The 22,310-nt window shown below is 66.7% G+C and overlaps 6 protein-coding genes across 6 annotated transcripts; 5 read left to right on the forward strand and 1 right to left on the reverse strand.

The window, feature by feature from the left end:
- Positions 1-246: 246 nt before the first annotated feature.
- Positions 247-3,485, forward strand: EMIHUDRAFT_231396 (hypothetical protein; the record flags this gene model as incomplete). The annotated part of the gene is made up of 13 exons (XM_005784140.1): positions 247-592; positions 702-844; positions 944-1,000; positions 1,240-1,345; positions 1,411-1,463; positions 1,536-1,604; positions 1,822-1,908; positions 2,001-2,138; positions 2,256-2,354; positions 2,490-2,540; positions 2,746-2,816; positions 3,235-3,319; positions 3,456-3,485. 13 exons carry the CDS (start codon positions 247-249, stop codon positions 3,483-3,485), a joined length of 1,335 nt encoding a protein of 444 aa, XP_005784197.1.
- A 1,729-nt stretch (positions 3,486-5,214) lies between these two features.
- EMIHUDRAFT_364770 (hypothetical protein) lies at positions 5,215-6,365 on the forward strand (the record flags this gene model as incomplete). The annotated part of the gene is made up of 1 exon (XM_005784141.1): positions 5,215-6,365. A coding segment is annotated over exon 1 (922 nt), but the record flags the coding sequence as incomplete, so codon positions are not given.
- A 1,907-nt stretch (positions 6,366-8,272) lies between these two features.
- EMIHUDRAFT_112589 (hypothetical protein) lies at positions 8,273-9,649 on the forward strand (the record flags this gene model as incomplete). Its single annotated transcript, XM_005784142.1, has 5 exons — positions 8,273-8,331; positions 8,435-8,558; positions 8,690-8,738; positions 8,811-9,068; positions 9,138-9,649. 5 exons carry the CDS (start codon positions 8,273-8,275, stop codon positions 9,647-9,649), a joined length of 1,002 nt encoding a protein of 333 aa, XP_005784199.1.
- Positions 9,650-9,728: 79 nt separating this feature from the next.
- EMIHUDRAFT_442092 (hypothetical protein) lies at positions 9,729-13,545 on the reverse strand. The gene is made up of 8 exons (XM_005784143.1): positions 13,520-13,545; positions 12,613-12,693; positions 12,469-12,505; positions 11,881-12,264; positions 11,287-11,693; positions 10,955-11,116; positions 10,120-10,881; positions 9,729-10,044 (listed from the first exon to the last, which is right to left on the reverse strand). Exons 2-8 carry the CDS (start codon positions 12,676-12,678, stop codon positions 9,889-9,891), a joined length of 1,974 nt encoding a protein of 657 aa, XP_005784200.1. The 5' UTR covers positions 12,679-12,693; positions 13,520-13,545; the 3' UTR covers positions 9,729-9,888.
- A 918-nt stretch (positions 13,546-14,463) lies between these two features.
- On the forward strand, positions 14,464-16,252 carry EMIHUDRAFT_231400 (hypothetical protein; the record flags this gene model as incomplete). Its single annotated transcript, XM_005784144.1, has 5 exons — positions 14,464-14,505; positions 14,656-15,017; positions 15,155-15,217; positions 15,301-15,964; positions 16,160-16,252. 5 exons carry the CDS (start codon positions 14,464-14,466, stop codon positions 16,250-16,252), a joined length of 1,224 nt encoding a protein of 407 aa, XP_005784201.1.
- A 3,355-nt stretch (positions 16,253-19,607) lies between these two features.
- Positions 19,608-22,295, forward strand: EMIHUDRAFT_112592 (hypothetical protein; the record flags this gene model as incomplete). The annotated part of the gene is made up of 2 exons (XM_005784145.1): positions 19,608-20,542; positions 20,834-22,295. The coding sequence occupies 2 exons, from the start codon at positions 19,608-19,610 to the stop codon at positions 22,293-22,295; spliced, it is 2,397 nt and encodes a 798-aa protein (XP_005784202.1).
- Between the last annotated feature and the right edge of the window lie 15 nt (positions 22,296-22,310).

A 22,310-nucleotide genomic window follows, 5' to 3' on the forward strand; every position in this document is an offset into this window, starting at 1 on the left:
ACACACACACACACACACACTGTTATTCACACATTCACACCTCGGTCCTTGCACAGGATATCACGCCATGGGGGGGACGAGCTGTACGGTATTCCGTCGGCAGCAACACATGTCTCTCGCCATCGTGTTGCCGCTCCTCGCAGGAGGCCAGTTGCCCGACGACTCCCTCACCCTCCCCGACGACTCCCTCACCCTCCTCGCCGTCGGCGACTGGGGTGGCACGAGCAACGACGAGCCGACGAACGCATGGCGGTTGCTGGCGCGATGCAGGCCGTTGCTGCAACAAAGCGGCCACACGCGGTACTCATGATGGGCGACAATTTTTACCGCCACGGCCTGAACTGTGCTGACGATGCCGGCGCGGATTTTGGATATGGCGAGGCGGCTGACGCGCACTACGACGTGGTCGTCGTCGCGTTCAGCGTTGCGCTTCCGAGGGCAATCAGGCGTGGCATGTCGGGAGATGCCGCCTTTGAGCGTACCCTCGCGGAGGCGGTTGCTGTCGACACGACCGCAGCTGGCGAGGCGGCGTCTCCGTCGAACGTGCGAGACATGCGGCTGGGCGCGTGGCAGCAGGGCGGAGAGCCGGCGGGTCGAGCTCAGCTTGGTCCGCTTTCACCGCGACCCTGAGCAGCGGCGCCCCGCCTCGCTCCTCGCGGCGCTGAATCGCGCGCTGGAGGCGGGTGTCGCCGGCGGGCAAGGAGCGCTCGGCTCCGCCTTTGACGCCAGGTTTGGCGGGAGCGGCTCGTGGCGCATGAGCGGCGTCACGGCGCGGGTTGGCCGGCTGGAGGATCGGCCGTGCAACCAGAAGCACTCTCCGCGCTTCAACGCCACCTTCGAGGAGGTATATCGCGGCCCGGGCCTCGACGGGGCGCGGCGGAGCCCAGCCTGGAGGCCCACTCACCATTCACGACGCACCTCAGAGCGCGTCGCGGGGTCTCAGGTGCCCTTCTACGTGAATGCTGGCAACCACGACTACTATGGCTTCGTGCGGGCGCAAGTCGACTACTCGAACGACCCGCCCGCCGGCGCGTCGGGGCGGTGGAGGCGCCCGGCGGGGCCCATAGCACGACCTACGTGCATGGAGAAGTTCTCCTCACTCTCCCCCCTCTTTTTTAGGTACCCCGTCACGGACGCACGCCCCTCGCACGTCGACGGGTCGCTGTCGACGGCTCTGCTGCACCACTCTCGTAGCCTCCTCTCGGAGTCTTCTCTGAGCCTCCCCGTAGGTCGGTCGAGGCTCCGTGGTACACCTTCAGCCTGCGGCGGGAGAGGGACGGCCTCTCGGTGCTGGTGGTGATGGCCGACGCAGTCAAGTGGGCAGGCCTGTTCTCGCCCGATAGCAGTCGAGTGGTGCGCCCCACCTCACCCGCAGGAGGTTGAGTGTCCTCACGCTGCCTTTGGGGGCAGGCCTGTGCACGCCCTACCGGGGCAGCCTCTCGAGGTGGGGGAAGCAGACGCCGGTGAGCCGCATTCCCTCCGGTTTGCATTGGTGTTACTAGTTAATCTGACCACGCTCTGTCACCGTACCTCAGGTGAGCTGCATCCCTCCCGGCGAGCCGTGCGACAGCGACTGGACGGTGGCGGCGGACGGCACTTTCCACGTCTGCAGCTGCCTCCTCGGGGCGGACGGCGACCTTCACCTGCACCTGCGCCGCTCGGGGCATCTCGGAGCCGCCTCTCGGAGCCCGCTCGGAACCTTCCCTTAGGCGACTACTTTGACCTGCCGTGCTCGGGCCAGCGCACGAGGCGTCGAGGGACGGGTGTGAGACGTTTCTTTACACGCACGAGCCGTGAACAGGCCGCGCGGAGCACGAGAAGGAGAGCGCGAGGGCGCACGAGGAGTGGCTGCTCCGCACGCTCGCCGGTGCAGCGCACGACTGGGTCATCGTCTCGGGCCACTACCCGGTGCGCCTCCGAGACGCCCGCGAGACACACGCACACTCTCACGCCAGTGCGCGGCCTTGGCGAGTCTTGCCCACGACTCGCCTCGCTTGCAGATCTGGTCGGTCGCCGAGCACGGCCCCACGCCCGAGTTGGTGGAGGAGCTGCGGCCGTACCTCTTCCAGCACGGCGTGGCGCTCTACCTCAACGGGCACGACCACAACGCGCGCCCGCCGCTCTGTCGAGCCTCAGCTGTGGCGGCGAGATCCGCCGAGATCGACCTCAGATTGGCGCGAGATTAGGTGCGGCGCAGCCCGTCGACAAAAGACGGTGTGAGCGGCGTCCTTCACCGCTCCAGCTGTGAACTACAGGCGCAGCACATCGTTGAGCCGCGAGCCATCGCGCACCTCGACAAGAGGGGCACCGATTACGCCCCGCCCGCAGACGCACTGCGGTCCAACAAGGCGGCCGTTAGAGATGACCTCTCCCCCCTACCCACACACACCCGTACCTGACCCGCGCTCTCGAGATGTGTGTATGCACATGCATGTGTGCATCGGCTGCAACTACGCTACATGAGGGCCCTGGTCATCACACTCATACAGGCGGAGGACTTCGTCGGCCCGTTCACTGCCGAGTCGATGCACTACGTCACGGTGGGCGCGGGGTCGCCCATCGACCACGACCACCACCACTCCCTCTCCGCATCGGCCCGTCTCCGCCTCCGCGCGGGAGGCCCGACCAGAGAGCTGCCTCGAGCGCGGCGCGTGAGGCTGCGTGTAGGAATGCTGCTCTTCGGAGGCAGACATAGACTCCGTTGCTCCCACGTTGCAAGTGATGGTCGATGGTTCCCCGCTCTAGGTCCCATTCTTCGACGCGGAGGGCTCCTTCGCGCGGGTCGACGTCGTGGACAAGCACACCGCGGTCCGCACGTGCCGGGGAGGGAGGCCGCGGCGTGGCTGCCTTGAGCGTGACGCGAGACTGCTCGTCGCTAGGTTGTGCGGATCCTCGGGTATGGAGGCGCCGAGCTGCACCGCTTCGAGATCGACAACCCGCGCCGCAAGAGCGAGCCGGGCGGCGGCGGCGGCGGCGGCGCGCGCGAGGCGACGGTTGGGGCGTCAGCGACGGACGCGACATTGCTGTACGGTTCGCTCGCGCTCAACGCAGCGCTGCTCCTCGCTTGCATCGCCGGCGGGGCGCACTGGCTGCTGCGGAGGAGGCACGCTCTCTCGTGCGCTCGAGCACACACGCAAACGCATTCTCACTGCTTCCCCACGCGGCCGCGCCGAGTCTTTGCTAGGACGTGGAGAATGCGGGAGACAGTCCCGCGCCCATGCTTGTGCATCTTAGGCGGGCGGCGAGGCCGATCATGGTGGACCGCTCATCCTCTGGCAACAAGCCGGTGGAGGTCGACATCGTGGCGATGCCGCCTCGGGTGCTCGTGGAGGCGCGGGAGGCCGCGGCGGCGGCACGCGGCGGCGGCGCGGCGAGCGCGGTGTAGACTCTCGAGCTCTCGACTGTGGTGGGCGTGATATTGGGTCCGGGGTTGTGCCCTGGCGGGCGCGGTGTAGAGCGAGCGCCAGCGGCTGTGGTGGGAGTGATCTTGGGTCCGGGGCTGCTTTGGCCGCTGTCTTTTTTTTAAGTACTTGTACGTTGTTTTTTGCAACCACAGGTTCTGCGTACGCCGCTGGCTGCAGGTTGCAAAGTCACGCCTTCGGGCCACGCCCATTATATCTCACCCGCTTTCTGTACACTTTCGCCACACGCCCGTCACCTCGCCCGCCCCGCGCACGCCCGCGCCTCCGTATGCGTGCTCACGCTCTGAGCAAGGCCGAGGGCCCAACAAAGTCACGCCTTCGGGCCACGCCCATTATATCTCACCCGCTTTCTGTACACTTTCGCCACACGCCCGTCACCTCGCCCGCCCCGCGCACGCCCGCGCCTCCGTATGCGTGCTCACGCTCTGAGCAAGGCCGAGGGCCCAACTTGAGAATCGTGCTTTTTGGGTTGGGTTGGGTTGTAGGGTTGGGTTGGGTTGTTCCGCGTGAGGTTGGGTCGTCGGCGCGAAGGGTGAGGTCTCGACCGCCGCCGCTCACGCCAGCGGACGGCCACTGCCGGTGTTTTTGGCTTCGCCACCGTCCAAGGCGTGCGCCATGCGCTCGCCGGCATCGAGCGAGCAACGTGATCGACCGAGCGGCTTGCTGTGTGGTCGCCTTCTTGTGGCTCTCGTCGAGAGCGTTTTGCGTCCCGGCGGGTGGGAGAATGTGTGTCGTTGATGTGTCACTGTGTGCGTCACATCGATGTGGATAACAAGCACGGTCGATCCGTCAAAGCGATACACTCGTTCCTATCACGCTGGAAGGCTTGCACGGAGCTCTGTGCCGGCACACAGAAGAGCCGTGCGGCAAGAAGAGCTCGATGGGGAGCGAGAACTGCCAGAGGTGCTCACCCAGGTTTCGGAAGTCCGCCTTGATGCGGTCAGTCCCCCCCAGGTTTGACCGCGCAGCTCGCAAGACTCGTCGAACACTCGTAGCCTTTCTGCGCCTCTGACTCTGCAAGCTATGCGGGAAGAGCAGTTTATTCGCAATATATCGACGAGTTCGAGAGAGCCACAGGCTTTCGCTCGGGAGGGATTGAGTGCGTCGCGACGGACTTCAGGTTACACCTGAAAATCTGACGGTTCTCGCTCCCCATCGAGCTCTTCTCTTGCCGCACGGCTCTTCTGTGTGCCGGCACAGAGCTCCGTGCAAGCCTTCCAGCGTGATAGGAACGAGTGTATCGCTTTGACGGATCGACCGTGCTTGTTATCCACATCGATGTGACGCACACAGTGACACTTCAGACGACACACATTCTCCCACCCGCCGGGACGCAAAACGCTCTCGACGAGAGCCACAAGAAGGCGACCACACAGCAAGCCGCTCGGTCGATCACGTTGCTCGCTCGATGCCGGCGAGCGCATGGCGCACGCCTTGGACGGTGGCGAAGCCAAAAACACCGGCAGTGGCCGTCCGCTGGCGTGAGCGGCGGCGGTCGAGACTCACCCTTCGCGCCGACGACCCAACCTCACGCGGAACAACCCAACCCAACCACAACCCAACCCAACACGAAACAACCCAACTCAAAGCACGATTCTCAAGTTGGGCCCTCAAGCCGCCGTGTGCGCGCAGATGCCCCCGGGAGGAAGGGAGGGAGGGGCGTTTCGTTGTAAATTGATGAGAGGACTAGCACTCACCGCCCGCACACTGCCGCCCATCCCTCCAAACCGTCTTCTTGATCACAAAATCCCCAGATTTTTTAAACGACGACAGCGCCTCCGTCGGCTTTCGGCCTGGGCTTGATTCGCGCCATGGTTTCTCAGCTCGACCCCTTCCTCTCTGTCGCCGCGAACTGGTTCGACGAGGCCTTCCTCGACGGCCTCGCGGCACCCAAAATCCCCGCGCCGCTGGACGACGGCAAGTGGATGTTGAAGCCCATAATCGCACCTTCGGACAACGCGGGACCGTTGACGCCGCCGACGCTGCCAGCATCGCCCTTGGGCGGGCCGCCAGTAGAGGCTGAGCGACCTCGAGCCGTGGTGGCGATGGCATCGTCGCAGAGGTTCGCCTGGCGGCGCGACGACGGCCGCGTGCCGGACATTCAGTCAAATGCAGCAAGGGGGGGTGCGGGACAGTCGCCGGCGGCAGAGCCTGATGCCCTGACGGCGGTATGGCCCCGGCCGGCGCCGGCGCCCTCTCGGTCGACGGGCCTCGCCGCACCTTGCGGGGACGTGGAGGCCAGTGCGGCCGCGGCTTTTCTGGCGGAGGCCGGCAACGGCGGCGCCGAGCAAGAGGCTGCCCGCACCCCCACCAAGCTGCAGACGGACGCCGGCCTTCGCCTCATGCGCGGGATGCTGCTGCGCACCAACCGCGCCAACCACACGCCGCTCGTCCTCCGCAGCTTTGCCCGCATGGTGTGGGCCCAGATCCGCCGCCTCAGTCAGCAGGAACTCGAACACATCGTCTCTGCCGACGCCCCACAGCCTCGGTCTGCCTGCCTCGCCGCCCGCCCCTTCTTCCCATGCACCGCTTCCTCCCCCCTCGCCGCCGCCACCAGCGTCGACCAACCGTCGCCGCCGCGCCCCATTTCCCCCTCCCGCTTCTTCTCCTACTCCCCTCCCCCGGCTCCGCCCCTGCCGCCGCCGCTCCCACCGTGCGACGGGGCTGGTCGCCGCGGTCAGAGCGCCGAGCAGGGGCCCGGCGGGGCTGTAGAGGCCCGGCGCGTGCGCCCACGCCACTGACCCCCGACTCGGTCTTCGGATCCGAGTGGCTGCGAGCCTCGACTAACCGCCGAGGTGACGCGCTTCTTCATGTATTTGGGGGGGCGGGGGTGCTCCTGGCGCCACTTGTGGGGGGCTGGCAGCTCTGCTCATTGCTGTCTATTCCAGCCGCTCGTTTGATCTTTGATGGATGTGGATGTGTAACATGCATGACGTGTACTCCATAAAGGCGCCGGTTCTAGACGTGAACTACGACAATAGAGCAGACATCTCCTGGAGAGATACAGATAGAGGGAGCGGACCCTGAGTTGAGGAAATCGGAGGACGCGACCCACTTCGCCACAGACGGTCCCGCGCCTCGCCGCTATGACGGCTACACGACCGCGGCTCGTGTGCGTGTAGCCGTCTTTGTCCGGAGTGAATACTCCAACGCGCTCGTCGGTGACGGTGTCCTCCAACCTGCGCCGCGCTCGGCGAACCTCGACAGCGCCTTCGATGGCATGCAGCTCTTTGCGTCAGAAGCCTGGAGAGCAGCTCCTCGGCTGCTCACACGCTCTGCACAGTTGACACAGCCTACTGTGCGGCTACCACAGCTGTGACAGCGATGGGCTCGCCCTCACTGGCCCTCAGTCACTTGTGCTGCGGCTTGTGTGAGCGACACTGCTCGGCGACTGCCGGCACACTGTGAGACCATGGGTGTGAGGTAAAACCACGCTACCAGCGCTTGATCACATCGGCCCCGAGGTCAGATCCTTCTACTCTGTTAGTGACAAGACTTGTCTACTGGCTGGAGCCGAGCAGGAGGGCCAGGCGCACAACCCCTGGTCAACTCACGGTCCACACCCCGTAGGGCGACAACGCGACGGGCAGACCCCGGTCCCCGCGCCCCGCTGCGCCGCTCGGAGTCGGAGCGGGCGTGCACCACACAGCACACAGACATTATCTAGATAAATAAATATAAATAAAACGGGCACGCCAAACGAGGGATGGGAGAAGGACAGGGTCCCCACCTGCACGAGCAGGATCTTGTAAGGACGATCAGGGACACAGGGGAACGGGAGCGGGGAGCGCATCGCGACACGGAGGGGGGCTGGGTAGGGTTCACCCACACGACAGGGTCCCAGGGATTCCGGGATTCCTCTCTCGTATAGGACAGGTTGCACCCGGCGGCACGGGGGCAGGCGCGGGCCTCCTACTGGTTGCGCTCTCCTAGTTCTCCTGCTCCTGACTAATATCTAGAAAAAAGAAAGAAAGAAAACAGACAACCCAAGGGAGGGATGGGAGAACGGCACGCCGCCACCACACAGGGATTTTAAGGAGAGGAGTGTGGTGCTAGCCGTCGCCCACCATAACCCTTGGTCGTCTGCCTCTTTCTATCTCCCTTCGCAGTCCCTCGCCGATTCTCGCTGCAACCTTCATGCCACCTCGCGGTCGTCCTACTCTCGTCGTTCTCCCTCCTGTCGTTTCCTCCTCTGTCGCGTCGCTCTCGTCTGCCTCGTCCAGCGACGCCGCCGCCGCCTGCCGATCCCTTGCTCTCGCGGCTTCTCCCGCCTTTCGGCGCAACTCTGCCCTCCTCGCAGCATATCTTGGCCCCTCGAGTCTATCGAGCTCCCCTCGCGCAAGGACGACTCTTCTGACGCCCACTCCGATCATTTGCCGCCAAGTCATGTCGTTGCTCAGGTCCAATCTCTCTTCGAACACTTGTACCTCCACCGATGATGTTGGCGCTGGGGTCCCCTTCAGGTGCATCGTTACAGCTGACGACGGGATTACCACTGGTGTTTCGTCCTCCTCGGAGTCGTCTTCCCCGGCTTCCCCCCGTTCGGCTCTACGTTCATTACGTTCATCGTGGCTCACCCTCCATGCCCTGAACAGGCGCTTTATCCATCCTATATTCTTCTCTCTCTCCTCTGCCCGTGCCTTGGTCTTGTCGTTGTTTCGCACCCCTTCGAATTCTTTTTCCTCGCACACACGGTAGTGCCAGTGCGAGCCAGTCCCGTGCCCAGTGTTGTGCGAGGAGCTCAAGGCGGCCGCGCCCCGCCCCGCGCCGCAGCCCTCTCGCGCCTGCTCACCGCACCGCGCGTGCTCGTAGGGCATCTCGAGGGTGCGGCCAATGAGCACGCGAGGCCGATGCACGACGCCGACCGCGCCAGCGCGCTGCTGCTCCAGCTCGTCCCGGCCGCCGTGTGGTGAGACGGCCTCGGGCCCGAGATGCCGGCCCGAGAAGACTCGAGGAGATGACCCGAGGTGGCCCGAGAAGACTTGAGACGACCCGAGGCTGCTCGAGGTTAGGCGGGCGGAGCGGGCGCTCCTGCGGGGTGAGGTGAGCGAGCCCGTCCTGCGGTCGCTGCTCGAGTTCCACCAGTCGACGGCGGAGCCGCTGTGCCGCGTGTTTGCCTACGCGCTTCCAAGCGAGGTGAGGCTCTAGAGACCTGGAGGCGACGACAGAATTGCCACACAACGCCGGCGCGCTCTCAACTCCACCACGCATACGTAAAGTGCCATGCAAGCGCCACGCTTTACCCCGCCCTGCGTGCGCTCTCCCAGGCTGCGCTGCGGGCGGTGGCGCGGCACGCGCGGCACGGCCTCGTCGAGTGTGGCGCGTGGCGGCGGCCTCTGGGCGGCGCGCCTCGGAGCCCTCCCGGAGCCATGTCGGTCCCTCCCCTAGGCGCGGGGAGCGGCCTCTGGGCGGCGCTGCTCCGCAGGCGTGGCGTCGCCGTCGCCGCCTACGACGCCGTGCCGTGGGTGTGCGAGGCTGGCTTTGGCGAGGTGCAGCGCGGCGGCCCCGAGCGGGTGGGCCGCCATGCGGACGCGTCTCTGCTGCTCTGCTGGCCGCCGCTCGAGGCCTCCGCCTCCGGCAGCAACACGATGGGCGTCCGAGCGCTGCGCGCCATGACGGGCAGAGGCGCGCTCCGCCCGAGCTGTGGTTGCCGGCCGCGCGGCACGCCTCACGCCCCGCTCACGCGCCCTCCCCCGCCGCGGCGCCACACCTCAGGCGCGCTTCTGTACGTCGGCGAGTGGCGCGGCGCCGTCGGCGTCCTCTCTTCGCTGGCGCCTTCCACCGCCGACCACGGGATGGTTGGCGGGCCGCAGCTGCAGGCCGAGGTGGAGCGGCACTGGCGGCTCGCCGAGTCCGTCGCCCTGCCCCGCTGGCCAGGCGTGGGGAGCCCGCAGGCGGGGCACCGCCTCTACGTCTTTACTCGCCGCCAGCCACCGCCCGAGCCCGCGGAGGAGGATGCAGACGCCGCCGCCCCCGCCGCCCCCCCGCCGCCGCCGCCGCCGCCGCCACCGCCGCCGCCTCCGCCGCCGCCTCCGCCGCCGCCTCCGCCGCCGCCGCCGCCTCCGCCGCCCACTCAGCGACAGCCGCCGCCCGTTTCGGATGGCTACGCCGCCCGGCGCGAGAGGCTCTCTCGGCTGCAGGGTGAAGTGGACGCGCCTGGCCGGGAGTGGGCGTGGCTCATCGCCAGCCTGCTGTGGGAAGAAGCTTGCCGCCCAGAGGAGATTTGATGAAATGAAAAGTAATATATCTTTACTTCCATGTTCCAACACCCGGACGCGCGTTCCCAGGCGCCAGGGTGATGGAAGGTTCGACGCACCCCCGGACTGGGCGGAGAAATGAAACATTTCGGAAAACGGTGTGGTCCTATACACCCGCCCACACCGCGACACCCCTCGCACGCGGTCATCTCCGCTCGGTGCATATCCCTAGGGTGGGAGCTTCTCCTCTGAATGCACTCTGAGCCGAACTAGAGCTCGTCGTGGCCGTCGAGGTCGTCGTCGGCACCGAAATCGCCGCCGCCGCCCGGCGCGCCACCCGACTCGCGGTACACCTTGGAGATGATGGGTGAGCACACGTCCTGCACCTCCTTGAGCTTCTCCTCGAAGTCCTCCTTCTCGGCGTCCTGCGGCGCGAGAGAGGAGGGGGGGGTGAGAGGGCGGGCGGCGAGGCGGGTGGCGGGTGGCGGGCGGGCGATCGCCTGGTTGTCGTCGAGCCACTCGTTTGCCTCCTCGATGGCCTTCTCGACCGCCTCCTTGTCCTCGTCGCCAATCTTGTCGGCGACGCCCTTCTCGCCGTCCGAGAGGGTGTTCTTCATCGAGTAGACGTAGTTCTCGAGCGCATTGCGCGCCTCGATCTTCTCGCGCACCTTCTTGTCCTCCTCCGCAAACTCCTCCGCCTCGCTCACCATGCGCTCGATCTCCTCCTGCGACAGCCGCCCCTTGTCGTTTGTGATTGTGATCTTCTCCGACTGCCCCGTCCCCTTGTCCTCTGCGCCGACGTTCAGGATGCCGTTGGCGTCAATCTCGAAGGACACCTCGATCTGCGGCACGCCGCGCGGCGCCGGCGGGATGGAGCCGAGCTCGAACTTGCCGAGCAGGTGGCAGTCCTTGGTCATGGTCCGCTCCCCCTCGAAGACCTGGATCATCACCGCGGGCTGGTTGTCCTGGTAGGTAGAGAAGACCTGCGACTTCTTCGTCGGGATGACGGTGTTGCGCGGGATGAGCTTGGTCATCACGCCGCCCACGGTCTCAATGCCGAGCGTGAGCGGCGTCACGTCGAGCAGCAGCAGGTCCTTCGTCTCCTCTCCGCCCTCGCCGGAGAGGATGCCGCCCTGGACAGCGGCGCCGAAAGCGACAGCCTCGTCGGGGTTGATGCCCTTGTTGGGCTCCTTGCCGTTGAAGAAGTCCTTGAGCAGCTGCTGCACCTTGGGGATGCGGGTGGAGCCGCCGACGAGCACGACCTGTGCAGATGCGTGCGAAGGGATAAACGCCGGGAGGGGGCACAAGGCAGAAGGCAACGGGACGGGGCAGCACCTCGTCGATCTCGCTCTTCTTCAGCTCGGAGTCCTCCATCACCTTGGAGACGGGGGTGAGCGTCTTCTTGAAGAGGTCGATGCAGAGCTCCTCGAAGCGCGCGCGCGTCAGCGTCTCGGAAAAGTCCTGCCCGTCGAAGAGGCCCTCAATCTCCACGCGAACCTGCGACAAAGCGTGGCGGATGGGTGCGTGGCAATAGGTGCGTGGCGGCCGCCTCGGCCGTGGCGTTGAGGCGCGGGTGCGGCGCGGGCTTCGCTTCCGGGGGCAGGCAGGGGTCGCGGGGTCTGGGAAGGGTTGGGGAAGGGTTGGGGAAGGGTTGGGGAAGGGGTCGCCTGGTGCTGCGACGAGAGCGAGCGCTTTGCGCGCTCGACCTCGCGGCGCAGCTTCTGGATGGCGCGCTTGTCCTTGGAGGGGTCGGAGCCGTGCTTGCGCTTGAAGACCTTGAGCATGTGCTGGATGATGCGGTTGTCGAAGTCCTCTCCGCCGAGGTGCGTGTCGCCGGACGTGGCGATGACCTCGAACACGCCGTTGTCGATGGTGAGGAGGGAGACGTCAAACGTGCCGCCGCCGAGGTCGAAGACGAGGATGTTCTTCTCGCCAGACTTCTTGTCGAGGCCGTAGGCGATGGCGGCGGCGGTCGGCTCGTTGATGATGCGCATGACGTTGAGGCCCGCGATGGTGCCCGCATCCTTGGTCGCCTGCCGCTGCGCGTCGTTGAAGTAGGCGGGCACGGTGACGACTGCGCACGGTGAGATGTGGCGGGGTCGGCGAGATGTGGCGGGGTCGGCGAGATGTGGCGGGGAGGGGGTAGGGGGGGGGGGATGCGGCGAGATGCGGCGGGGTGCGACGAGGGTGTGGCCGAGTGCGGCTAGGTGTGCGTGTGGCGAGGTGTGGGGCTTGGGCGGGGAGAGGGGCGGGCGGCGCACCGGCGTTCTTGACGTCCTTGCCGAGGAAGGCCTCGGCCGTCTCCTTCATCTTGATGAGGACCATGGCCGAGATCTCCTCGGGGGAGAAGACCTTCTTGGCGCCCGAGACCTCGACCTCGATCATCGGCTTCCCCTCCTTGGCGACCACGCCGAAGGGCCACAGCTTCATGTCGTGCTGCACCGCCGCGTCCGTAAAACGGCGGCCAATCAACCGCTTGGCGTCGTAGACGGTGTTGGAGGGGTTGAGCGAGGCCTGGTTCTTGGCCGCGTCACCAATCAGCCGCTCGGCGTCCGCGAACGCGACGTACGACGGCGTCACGCGGTTACCCTGGTCGTTGGCGATGATCTCAACCTTGCCATTCTTGTAGACGCCGACGCACGAGTCTTTGCAAAGGGCGGCGCAAGCAGGGTGAGAGGGCCGGCGGCGGAGGGAGGAGGCGCGGGCGCGTCGCGTCACGTAAGCGCGGGCGGGCGGACTGGCTGACTGGCGGGCGGAGGGCCGTGGTCCAGTGCCCGCGGGCCGACTTTGACAGCCTCCGCACAGAGCGCGCGCGCAGAGGGCGGCGCGGGCGGTGTGGGGAGACTCACAGGTGGTCCCAAGGTCGATGCCGATGACCGTGTCGACCTAAGGGGGCGGGACGGCGGGCGTCTAGCCGGCTGGCGGGCCACGCGCCGGCGCGCAAGGGGAGGATTCTCTCAGCGCCGCGGGGTGGTGCCCGCTGGCGCGCTCACCTTCTGCTCGCCCTCCTCGGCGAGGCCGAGAGCCAGCAGCAGCGAGAGCGTGAGGATGCGCAGCATGGTGTCCAAGAGCGCCTACTCGCGTGACGGCGCTGCGTCACAGGCAGGGGGTCAACAGGGGCTAGGCGCCACCGCGGGCGCACGTCTCAAGTCGAGAGCCTTGCACAACACGTGTTCGAGGCTCGCGACAAAAAATACCCCTGCTCCTCAAATCCTTGCTGGGTCGCTGTCCCTTGTCAGGAGCAGGAGAACTAGGAGAGCGCAACCAGTAGGAGGCCCGCGCCTGCCCCCGTGCCGCCGGGTGCAACCTGTCCTATACGAGAGAGGAATCCCGGAATCCCTGGGACCCTGTCGTGTGGGTGAACCCTACCCAGCCCCCCTCCGTGTCGCGATGCGCTCCCCGCTCCCGTTCCCCTGTGTCCCTGATCGTCCTTCTCCAAGATCCTGCTCGTGCAGGTGGGGACCTTGTCCTCCTCCCATCCCTCGTTTGGTTTGTCTGTTCTCTCTCTCTCTCTCTGCACCTTGGCCAATGTTTAGCGTTTAGGCCCAAAAGCCTCTCGAAAGGACAGACCACAGCAAGTCCGTGGCACTGGCAAGAGGTGAAGAGCCACATCGGCGAACACACCTGCTTGGAGCACTTGGAGTGCAGTCGGTAACCTCACATCCAGGGCCGACCTCTGCTGTTGCTTTCATCTCGCGCGATCTGCCTCTTGCGTCTTGGGTCTTGCCAAGAGCCAAGAGGCAAGACCTTGAAGTGGTCTTGCGTAAGGAGATTGGCCGCCCGATAGTGCGGTCTGTGTGCTGGGGCCTTTTCTAGATTTCTACATCTCTAGCTACTCGCGTGACGGCGCTGCGTCACAGGCAGGGGGTCAACAGGGGCTAGGCGCCACCGCGGGCGCACGTCTCAAGTCGAGAGCCTTGCACAACACGTGTTCGAGGCTCGCGACAAAAAATACCTTCCTCCTCCTCAAATCCTTGCTGGGTCGCTGTCCCTTGTCAGGAGCAGGAGAACTAGGAGAGCGCAACCAGTAGGAGGCCCGCGCCTGCCCCCGTGCCGCCGAGTGCAACCTGTCCTACACGAGAGAGGAATCCCGGAATCCCTGTGGGACCCTGTCGTGTGTGTGGACCCTGTTTCTTCTGTTTCAGCCCCCCTCCGTGTCGCGATGCGCTCCCCGCTCCCGTTCCCCTGTGTCCCTGATCGTCCTTCTCCAAGATCCTGCTCGTGCAGGTGGGGACCTTGTCCTCCAGGCCCAAAAGCCTCTCGAAACACGAAAGGACAGACCACAGCAAGTCTGGACTGGGGCACTGGCAAGAGCCATGCGAACACCTGCTCTTGCGAGCCTTGGAGCACTTGGAGCAGCCTTGCTTGTTTTTTTTCACCTCTATAACTCCTGTCCACGTGGCGTGGTGAGGGACTCCGGAAACAAAGCCCATGCATGGGCTTTCAGGAGTCATGGGCTTTCCGGAGTCCCTCACCACGCATGTGCATGTGCATGTGCATGTGCATGTGCATGTGCATGCAGCCTCCCTCCTCAAAGGCGTGCGTGGACGCCGCCGCTTGCCCATTTTTGAACGCCGTGAAGAAGTTAACTTTGGTCATCATGCGTCATGGATGGACACTGATATAAGTCAGCCCCGGTCGGGAATTTCTTCCTCTGACCGAAAGGAACGTTTCTAAATTCTTCCTTTGCCCGAGAGACGCTAGAACTCGTCCGTTCCCCGCGACGTGCGTCCCAGCGAGCGAGACATAACAAAGCAATGAGCCATCGCAGCGAGAGGAGCGACAAGAGCGATGGCACGAGCGCGCCGCCGCCGCGTCCCGCCGCGCCACAGGCGCCGTCTCTGATGTCGAGGCTGAACCACGGCACGACGAGGTCGGGGAGCAACGTACGGAGCAGCGTGCTGAGCGTGCGTGTCCCCTCACCTCCTGCGGCACGGAGCCGGAAGCCTCCTCCTCGCCCCTCGGCCGGCATAGCCAGCTCCTCCGCGCAGCGCAACCGGGCGAGGGGCCGCCTGCGACTCCCCCCGCCGCCCGAGGGCTCCTTCACGGCCGAGGGGCCGCAGCTCTCCTCGCTGCGGGAGGACGAGCAGGTCTCGCTGCCCTACCCTTCTGCGGACTGGGAGAGCGAGTCGGGCAAGGAGGCGTGGGCGGCGAGAGGGAGGCGGGTCATGGTGGCCTTCTTGCTGTCGGCGCCGCTCCTGCTCACGCTGCTGCTCCCAAAGTCGATTGACGAGCAGCACAAGCTCAACCACGCGACCGTGGCGGCGGCCAACTACATTGGCGACGCCTCGTTTGCGCTGACCGGATCGCTAGCGGCGGGCATGGAGGGGATGGACCTGCTCGGATGCATCATCGTCGGCTTCATCACCGCCCTCGGCGGCGGCACGCTCCGCGAATTGTTCCTTGGCAAGACGCCCATCTTTTGGCTGCACGACGAGGCGGCCGCCTAGCACCGCCGCTCGCAGCTCCTGGCACCTCTCGCCAGCACACCCCTCCTCCCAGCTTAACCCCCTCCCCACAGGCGGCTTGCCGGAGCGAGTACTTTTTGTGCGTCGGCACGTCGACGCTCGCCTTTTTCCTCTGGCCCTCGCTCTCGCGGTGGCGCTGCCACTCGCTTCCTTCCCTGCCCTCCCCGCCCCGCCCCCGCCCCTCAGCGTCGCCTCCCGCCCCGGCCGCGCAAGGCGCCTCAAGCTCACCACCGCCGATGAATGGCTCTTTTGGACCGACACCGTCGGCTTGGGCGTCTTTGCCGCGAACGGAGCCCTCGCCGCCGCCGTGCTGACGCCGCGCATCCACGGGGTGGCGTGCGCCTGCTGCGGCATGTTCTCCGCGACATTCGGAGGGCTCACGCGCGACGTGCTGCTGGGGCGGCCTCCCAGAATCCTCTACGCCGAGGCCGACCTGTACGCGACGCCCCCCTTCATCGGCGGCCTCGCCACCGCGATGCTGGTGCGCATGGACCCGGAGCGGGAGGCCGACTCGGTGATGCTCGGCTTCTTCGTGACGGTGCTGCTGCGGGTGCTGGCGTACAACGAGCCGGTCCGGCTGCCCGTCTTCCCCGCCTCCGCCATCTACTCTGTCGATCAGCGGCAGAAGAGCCGCTTCTTTGGCGAGCCGTCCACGGCGAGGCAGGCGAGCCGCTGGCTCTCAAACGCGTCGGTGTACGACTCGACGGTCTACGACTCGATGGTCAGCTCGGTGTGCGACGCGGTGATGGCCAAGGCGGGCCAGTCGTCGCGCGCGTCCTTTGTGCCCTCGACCTTCCGGCAGCCTCTCGCGCCCGACGCCGCCAGGGGGAGGGAGTCGAGGTGCCACCTCAAGGGCGCCATCTCTGCGGTCCAAGCGGTGAACAAGGCGCGCGCGCCGCCCCCCGACGCCCCAACCGCGAGCGCCGCCCCCACCGCCCTCTGAGCTGACACGCCCGCTCGCCCGCAGTTGCGCCGCGGGCTGGCCTCCTGCCCCGAGCACGAACCAGCCGAGCCGACGGACGCGGTCCCGCCCTTCATCTCTGGACCCGGGGCCTTGGGGGCCTTGGTGTAGGGCGCGGTGGCGTACAGCGGTACAGGAGGGGTTGCGCGGGGTGGGATCCGGGGCGAGCTGTGCTGTGGAAGCTACATCGTTGCCGCTGCTTAAGCGGGGGTTTAAAAGGAAGCGCATTGAGATCGGGCGCTGCGCCCCTAATAACGGCAGTATTGGACAATTTGGAGAAACCAACGGCGCGGAACCCAGCGACGCATGCCGGCGAGGCCGATTTTCTTAAATGGTCTTAAAAGAGGGACCCCCCGTGCCTGCAATCTCTTAAATGGCAAGTTAAGCCCCCAAACCTCCTCGTTTCTTAAAAGGTCTTAAAAAAATCACCTTGTGATTTTTGGGTCAAAATCGTCCCGATTTCATAATGTTCGTTCGTACGTGCATCCGCGGCGCCCAGCGCGGTGCCAGCGGCTCCCATACCTCTAAGAGGCCACCCACCTCCGTATAGACCCTTATATCCGCGGTTTACGCCCAATAGAGGCAGCTGCAAGAGGGCCCGGACGGGCACTGCGGCACACACTGCTCGCTGCTCGGCCATGCGGTAGCGTCCGGTGATGCCGCCCCTGCGCGGGCGGGGGCGTCTCGCTCGGCAGCAACTGCGCCGCGCAGCGCAGGTTCGAGGGTCGCGGTGGGTGGGTGCACTGGAAGACGTAGCGGTCGAGAAAGCGCTCAGCGACCGCTACGTCTCGAGGATGGAGCCGTCGCGCGGACCCGACCGGCCGACCGGCAGTAGCAGCAGGCGCCGGAGGGCGCGGGAGGCAGCGGCGACACCTCGGGCCAGAAGCGCGAGCCCTAGGCTGGTGAGGGGGCCCGCTCATGCGTAAACGGCTCTGGGACTTAGCTAAATCGCGCATCGAAATCGGGACGATTTTGCCAGGGCACCGTCACAAGGTGTCGGCCCCTCAGAACCCTAGCCCGTACTAGCCTAGGCCCTAGGGGTCCCCTAAGGCGCGCCGCGACACAGGACGTCCGACGCGTCTCTCGCTTTTTCAAAGACCTTGTTATTGAGAAGGAAATACGTCGTGTGGCGCTGTGCGCTGGTTCACATGGTGTCATGAGATCCTCCCCGTTTCATTCGTCCGCCACACGGCCGCCCGCCTCCGACACGCGCCCGCGAGCCCCCCGCCGAGACGCTCCGCGCCGCGGTCCGGCCACGTACACGAGGTGACTTGGACCACGCTGTGGAGGCTGGTGAAATAAATAAATAAAACGGACATCCCAAGCTAGGGCTGGGTCGAGGACAGACACGTCCCCACCTTTGCAGGATTTTGCAAAAGCGAGGGGGGAGGGCGCATCGCCGCGTGGAGAGGGCTGGGCACAGGGCACAGGGGATCTCTCTCGCATAGGATACACACGCGGGGGCACGAGGGCAGGGCTGGGCGCCCTATTTGTGGGGCTGGTGAGCTTGCCTGCGGCGAGGGCGGGGCGAATATATGTATTTTCTTCTTTTGCCATCCGTCCGAGAAGACTTGACAGAGACATGCGTAACGGGAGGCTCGCTGGCTTTTTGCGGCTTTTTGGACGGCTTTTTTGGATTCTCCCGCCCTCCCACCCCTCTCTTGGTTTTTTTTTTGCCATCCGTCCGAGAAGACTTGAGACATATGCCTGGAGCGGAATAGGGATGCTCAACCGCTCCACGCCACGCCGCTTGCGGCGGTCCTATTCTCAGCCGGTGTGGCAGCTGGTTTTATTTTTTTCACGCTGTCGGCTTGACTTTCAGTCCAGAGACATGCGTGGAGAGCTAGCGGCCGTGCGGAAGGACGCAGAGGCGAGGGCGAGCGCAGCGGCCAGCGCGCGCGCACACGCAAAGGAGCTGACTGCTATGCGGCTCGGATCCGATGAGACTGCGTCCTCGCCAGACGACGTGCCAGACGACTCCTCGGACGCCTCGTCCGTCTTCAAGGTCGAGCACCACATGGCAGCCGAGGCCAGCCCAGCCGACCTGCGTCGCCGCGAGCAGGCTGCCACCACAACACACCCTTTCCCCCCAACCTCCGCTTTGAGAAACACCACCTGCGCCTGCGCAGGCGCTACGGAGAAGGGAGGCGACCGTTGCCGCGAGAGAGGCGGCGCTGCGACGACGAGAGGCTGCCAGCGCCAGCGGCGACAGCCAACGAGTCGCATCGTCGCACGCCGCAATCGTGCAGGCCCTCGAGTGCGTTAGGCGCAACCTCCGCACCGCTGACCCGCTGTAGACCCGAGCCCGTGCCGCTGCTGTGTTCGGCCGAGCCGCTGGCAATCTGGCACCCCGGCTGCGTGCGCGGCCGTCGCATAGTGTATACGCGCAGGATGGGGCGGCTCTTTGGCTGCCTGTCACAAATGTTTCCCCCGGCCTCGCTCCTTCGCGGTACGTGTACGTGTCATCCACACTGGTCACACACGTGCGTCGACGTGAGGAGCGGCTAGAGATGTAGAAATCTAGAAAAGGCCCCAGCACACAGACCGCACTATCGGGCGGCCAATCTCCTTACGCAAGACCACTTCAAGGTCTTGCCTCTTGGCTCTTGGCAAGACCCAAGACGCAAGAGGCAGATCGCGAGATGAAAGCAACAGCAGAGGTCGGCCCTGGATCCGTGGATGTGAGGTTACCGACTGCACTCCAAGTGCTCCAAGCAGGTGTGTTCGCCGATGTGGCTCTTCACCTCTTGCCAGTGCCACGGACTTGCTGTGGTCTGTCCTTTCGAGAGGCTTTTGGGCCTAAACGCTAAACATTGGCCAAGGTGCAGAGAGAGAGAGAGAGAACAGACAAACCAAACGAGGGATGGGAGGAGGACAAGGTCCCCACCTGCACGAGCAGGATCTTGGAGAAGGACGATCAGGGACACAGGGGAACGGGAGCGGGGAGCGCATCGCGACAAGGAGGGGGGCTGAAACAGAAGAAACAGGGTCCACACACACGACAGGGTCCCACAGGGATTCCGGGATTCCTCTCTCGTGTAGGACAGGTTGCACTCGGCGGCACGGGGGCAGGCGCGGGCCTCCTACTGGTTGCGCTCTCCTAGTTCTCCTGCTCCTGACAAGGGACAGCGACCCAGCAAGGATTTGAGGAGGAGGAAGGTATTTTTTGTCGCGAGCCTCGAACACGTGTTGTGCAAGGCTCTCGACTTGAGACGTGCGCCCGCGGTGGCGCCTAGCCCCTGTTGACCCCCTGCCTGTGACGCAGCGCCGTCACGCGAGTAGGCGCTCTTGGACACCATGCTGCGCATCCTCACCTCACGCTCTCGCTGCTGCTGGCTCTCGGCCTCGCCGAGGAGGGCGAGCAGAAGGTGAGCGCGCCAGCGGGCGCCGGGTGGCGCTGACTGAGAGAATCCTCCCCTGCGGCGAACGCGACCAGCGCGCCGGCGCAATATTTGCCGCAAGCAGTTCTTCACACCCGGGCAGCGTGCGTGTTGCACCTGCACAACATGCACATCTCCAACATGTCGGCCCGGTCCTGAGCCTGCGGCGCCGCAGCGTGATGGAGCCCACGTCGGCCCGGTCCTGCGCCATCTGCGGCGCCGCCTTCCCCAGCCGCAACGCGCTTTTCCGCCATCTCTCCGAGGCGTGCGCTCCTGGCCTGCGGCGGGAGAAGGTGCCTTCGCAGACGGTGCTGCTCGCTCTCGGCTATGTCGGCAGCGGCTTCCACGGCTCCTCCCTCTTGTCGGACGCCGACGAGGCGCAGCGGCCGACCGTCGAGGGCGCTGTCCTCGCTGCAGCGCGAGGCGCCTGGCCGGGTGTGCCTTGCGTCCTCTGCGCCGCCGCGAGGACGGAGAAGGGCGTTCACGCGCTCGAGACGCTGTTCGCCCTCAACGCCAAGCCCGTGTTCGGCCCGCTCGACCTCGCAGCTCTCGAGGCGCGGCTCGCGGCTCTGGCTCCGGCGGTCGTGCTGCTCGCCCCGCCCGTGGTCGTGCCGAAGCCGTACGACGACCTCGGCCGGGCGGCGCGGCGGCTCCAGTACGCGGCGGTCCTCACCTACCGCCACCTCCTCCGTGCGGGCGGAGAGGCGGCGCCGCGCGTAGAGGAGGAGCCAGAGGAGTGGGGGGAGGAGTCCGCCACAGAGGCGTGGTGCTGCGCGCTCGGCAGTGGCTCCGGTGGCGACAACGGCGGCGGCGGCGGCGGCGGCGGCGAGTCGGCCGGGCTACCTGCGTGGGCGTGGGTCGCAAATCTTCCGAACGGGCGCACCGAAGCCGACGTGGAGGCGCTGCTGCTGGAGGCGTGCGGCGCGGCGGCGCTGTGCGTCCGGCTGCCTCGCTGCGGCGGCTACGCGGCGGTCCAGCTCAGCTCGGCGGAGGAGGCTGCGCGCTGCGTGTGCGAGCTCGACGGGCTTGCGTGGCGGCGGTCCGACCTGCCGCTGGTCGCGATGGGGCTGCGCGAGGCGCCTGTCCCGATCCGGCGGCCGGGAGGAGGAGCCGGGTTGCGAGCCTTCACGGACCTTTCCTGCAGGCGCTAGCCAAGCTGCAGGTGAGAGGTGGCCGAGAGGTGGCCGAGAGGTGGCCGAGAGGTGGCCCAATATATCCTAGCTGGAGGCGCCACCGCGCCGTCGAGGTGCAGCGCTGTGGAGCCGTCTAGGAGCCTGCTCGGAGCCTCCCTGCAGGTGCACCGCGCCGTCAAGGCGGCCTTGCGCCGAATCTGTTGCCCGCCGCATTTGGCGACCCGGCCGCGCGCGCGCGACTTTCGCAACTGCGTCGACCCTGCCAAGCTCAGGCCGGGCGGCGGCTGCACGCGGCCGCTCGGCCGCTGCTACTCTGGGATCCAGCAGGACGTGCGGCGGGAGGGCGAGTGGCGGCTGAGCCACGGCGCGGTGCTGCGGTTCGGCGCAAAGGACTTTGCGCCCCAGCAGGTGCGGCGGCTGGTCGGCGCGGTGGCTGCGGTCGTGCGGGGGGACGAGCCGCCCGCGTACTTGGACAGGCTCTTCGAGGGCGGCGCGCCGCCGCTCCCGGCGCCGCCCGCGCCGGCCGAGGTCCTCTTCCTCGAGCGAGTCGAGCTGGGGCCCGCGTGGGGGGGGTGGCGCTCTCTGGTCCAGGTGGACGCCGCCCGCAGGGAGACGCACCGCGCGAGGCTCATCGAGGAGGTCGCCGCGGCGTGCGAGCGAGGCGGGCCCGTCGAGCGCTTCTGCGCGTCGCTGGGCGCGGGAGCGACGCGCGCCGCGGCGAGCGAGCGGCTCGGCGGCGCGGCGGCGCGCGGCGAGCTGTCGGCGATTGAGGCGAGCCTCTCTGACGGCGGCCGCGTCGAGGCGAGGAACGAGTACGGCCAGACGGCTCTCTTTCGGGCGGCGGCGGCGGGCAGCGCGGCCGCCGTCGCGCGGCTGCTCGAGCTGGGCGCCGACACCGAGGCGCGCGCCAACGGAGGCGCCACCCCGTGCCTCGCCGCGTCTGCCGGCGGCCACTTGCAGGCGTACCGCTTGCTCGAGGCGGCGGGCGCTTGCACGGACGCCGCGGGGCCGCGGGGCGTGCGCGCGTGCGACTATGCGGCGCAGGCGGAGCGGCGCGAGGGCGGCGCCTCCCTCCCCCTTCCCGCCTTTCCGCCCTCCCGCCTCCCTCCCGCTCCGCCTCTGGCTCCCGCTCCGCCTCCGGGCGCGGCGGTGGGGCGGCTGCTTGAGGCGGGAGGTGCCTCGCACCCGGGAGCAGGCAGCTGCACGGTCGACAACGCGCTCCCGCCCGAGGCGCTCGAGCGCTTGCTCGCGCTCTGGCGCTCGCTGCCCGTCGCGATCAAGGACAAGGACTCGCCGATCGAGCGCTCCTACCTCTTCGACTCCGAGGGCTGGCTCACCGGCTTGCTCACCGCCGCGGCCGCAGCCGCGGGCTTGCGGTGCGTCGCGCTGCCGGGCGTGCGCTTCCTGCACTACCCCGAGCCGGGCGGGCACCTCCCGCCGCACGTCGACTTGCCGCGCTGCACCGCGGGCGGCGCAAAGTCGACGCACACCTTTCTGCTCTACCTGACCGGCTGCGGCCGCGGAGGAGAGACGCTCCTGCTCGAGGAGAGGGAGGGAGATGCAGCGCTGGCGCGGATGGGCGGCGTGGCACCCGGCCCGCGCGCCACCCTCGAGGCGGTGCGGCCGCGCGAGGGCCGGCTGCTGCTCATGCCGCACGCGTGCCCGCACGCGGCGGCGCCCACCATTGACACGCCAAAGCTCCTGGTCAGGGGCGAGGTGAGGGTGTTGGCGTGAGATCTCTGAGGCCCG

The sequence above is a fragment of the Emiliania huxleyi genome, assembly GCF_000372725.1.
Source record: "Emiliania huxleyi CCMP1516 chromosome Unknown EMIHUscaffold_172, whole genome shotgun sequence".
Taxonomy (NCBI): Eukaryota; Haptophyta; order Isochrysidales; family Noelaerhabdaceae; genus Emiliania; species Emiliania huxleyi.

Coding starts and splice junctions, on each gene's coding strand:
- EMIHUDRAFT_442092 (XM_005784143.1), bottom strand. CDS start 12,678: ATGCTGCGCATCCTCACGCTCTCGCTGCTGCTGGCTCTCGGCCTCGCC. Junction 12,506..12,612: donor CCGAGGAGGGCGAGCAGAAG/GTGAGCGCGCCA, acceptor CCGCCCCCTTAG/GTCGACACGGTCATCGGCAT. Junction 12,265..12,468: donor CATCGACCTTGGGACCACCT/GTGAGTCTCCCC, acceptor CCCTTTGCAAAG/ACTCGTGCGTCGGCGTCTAC.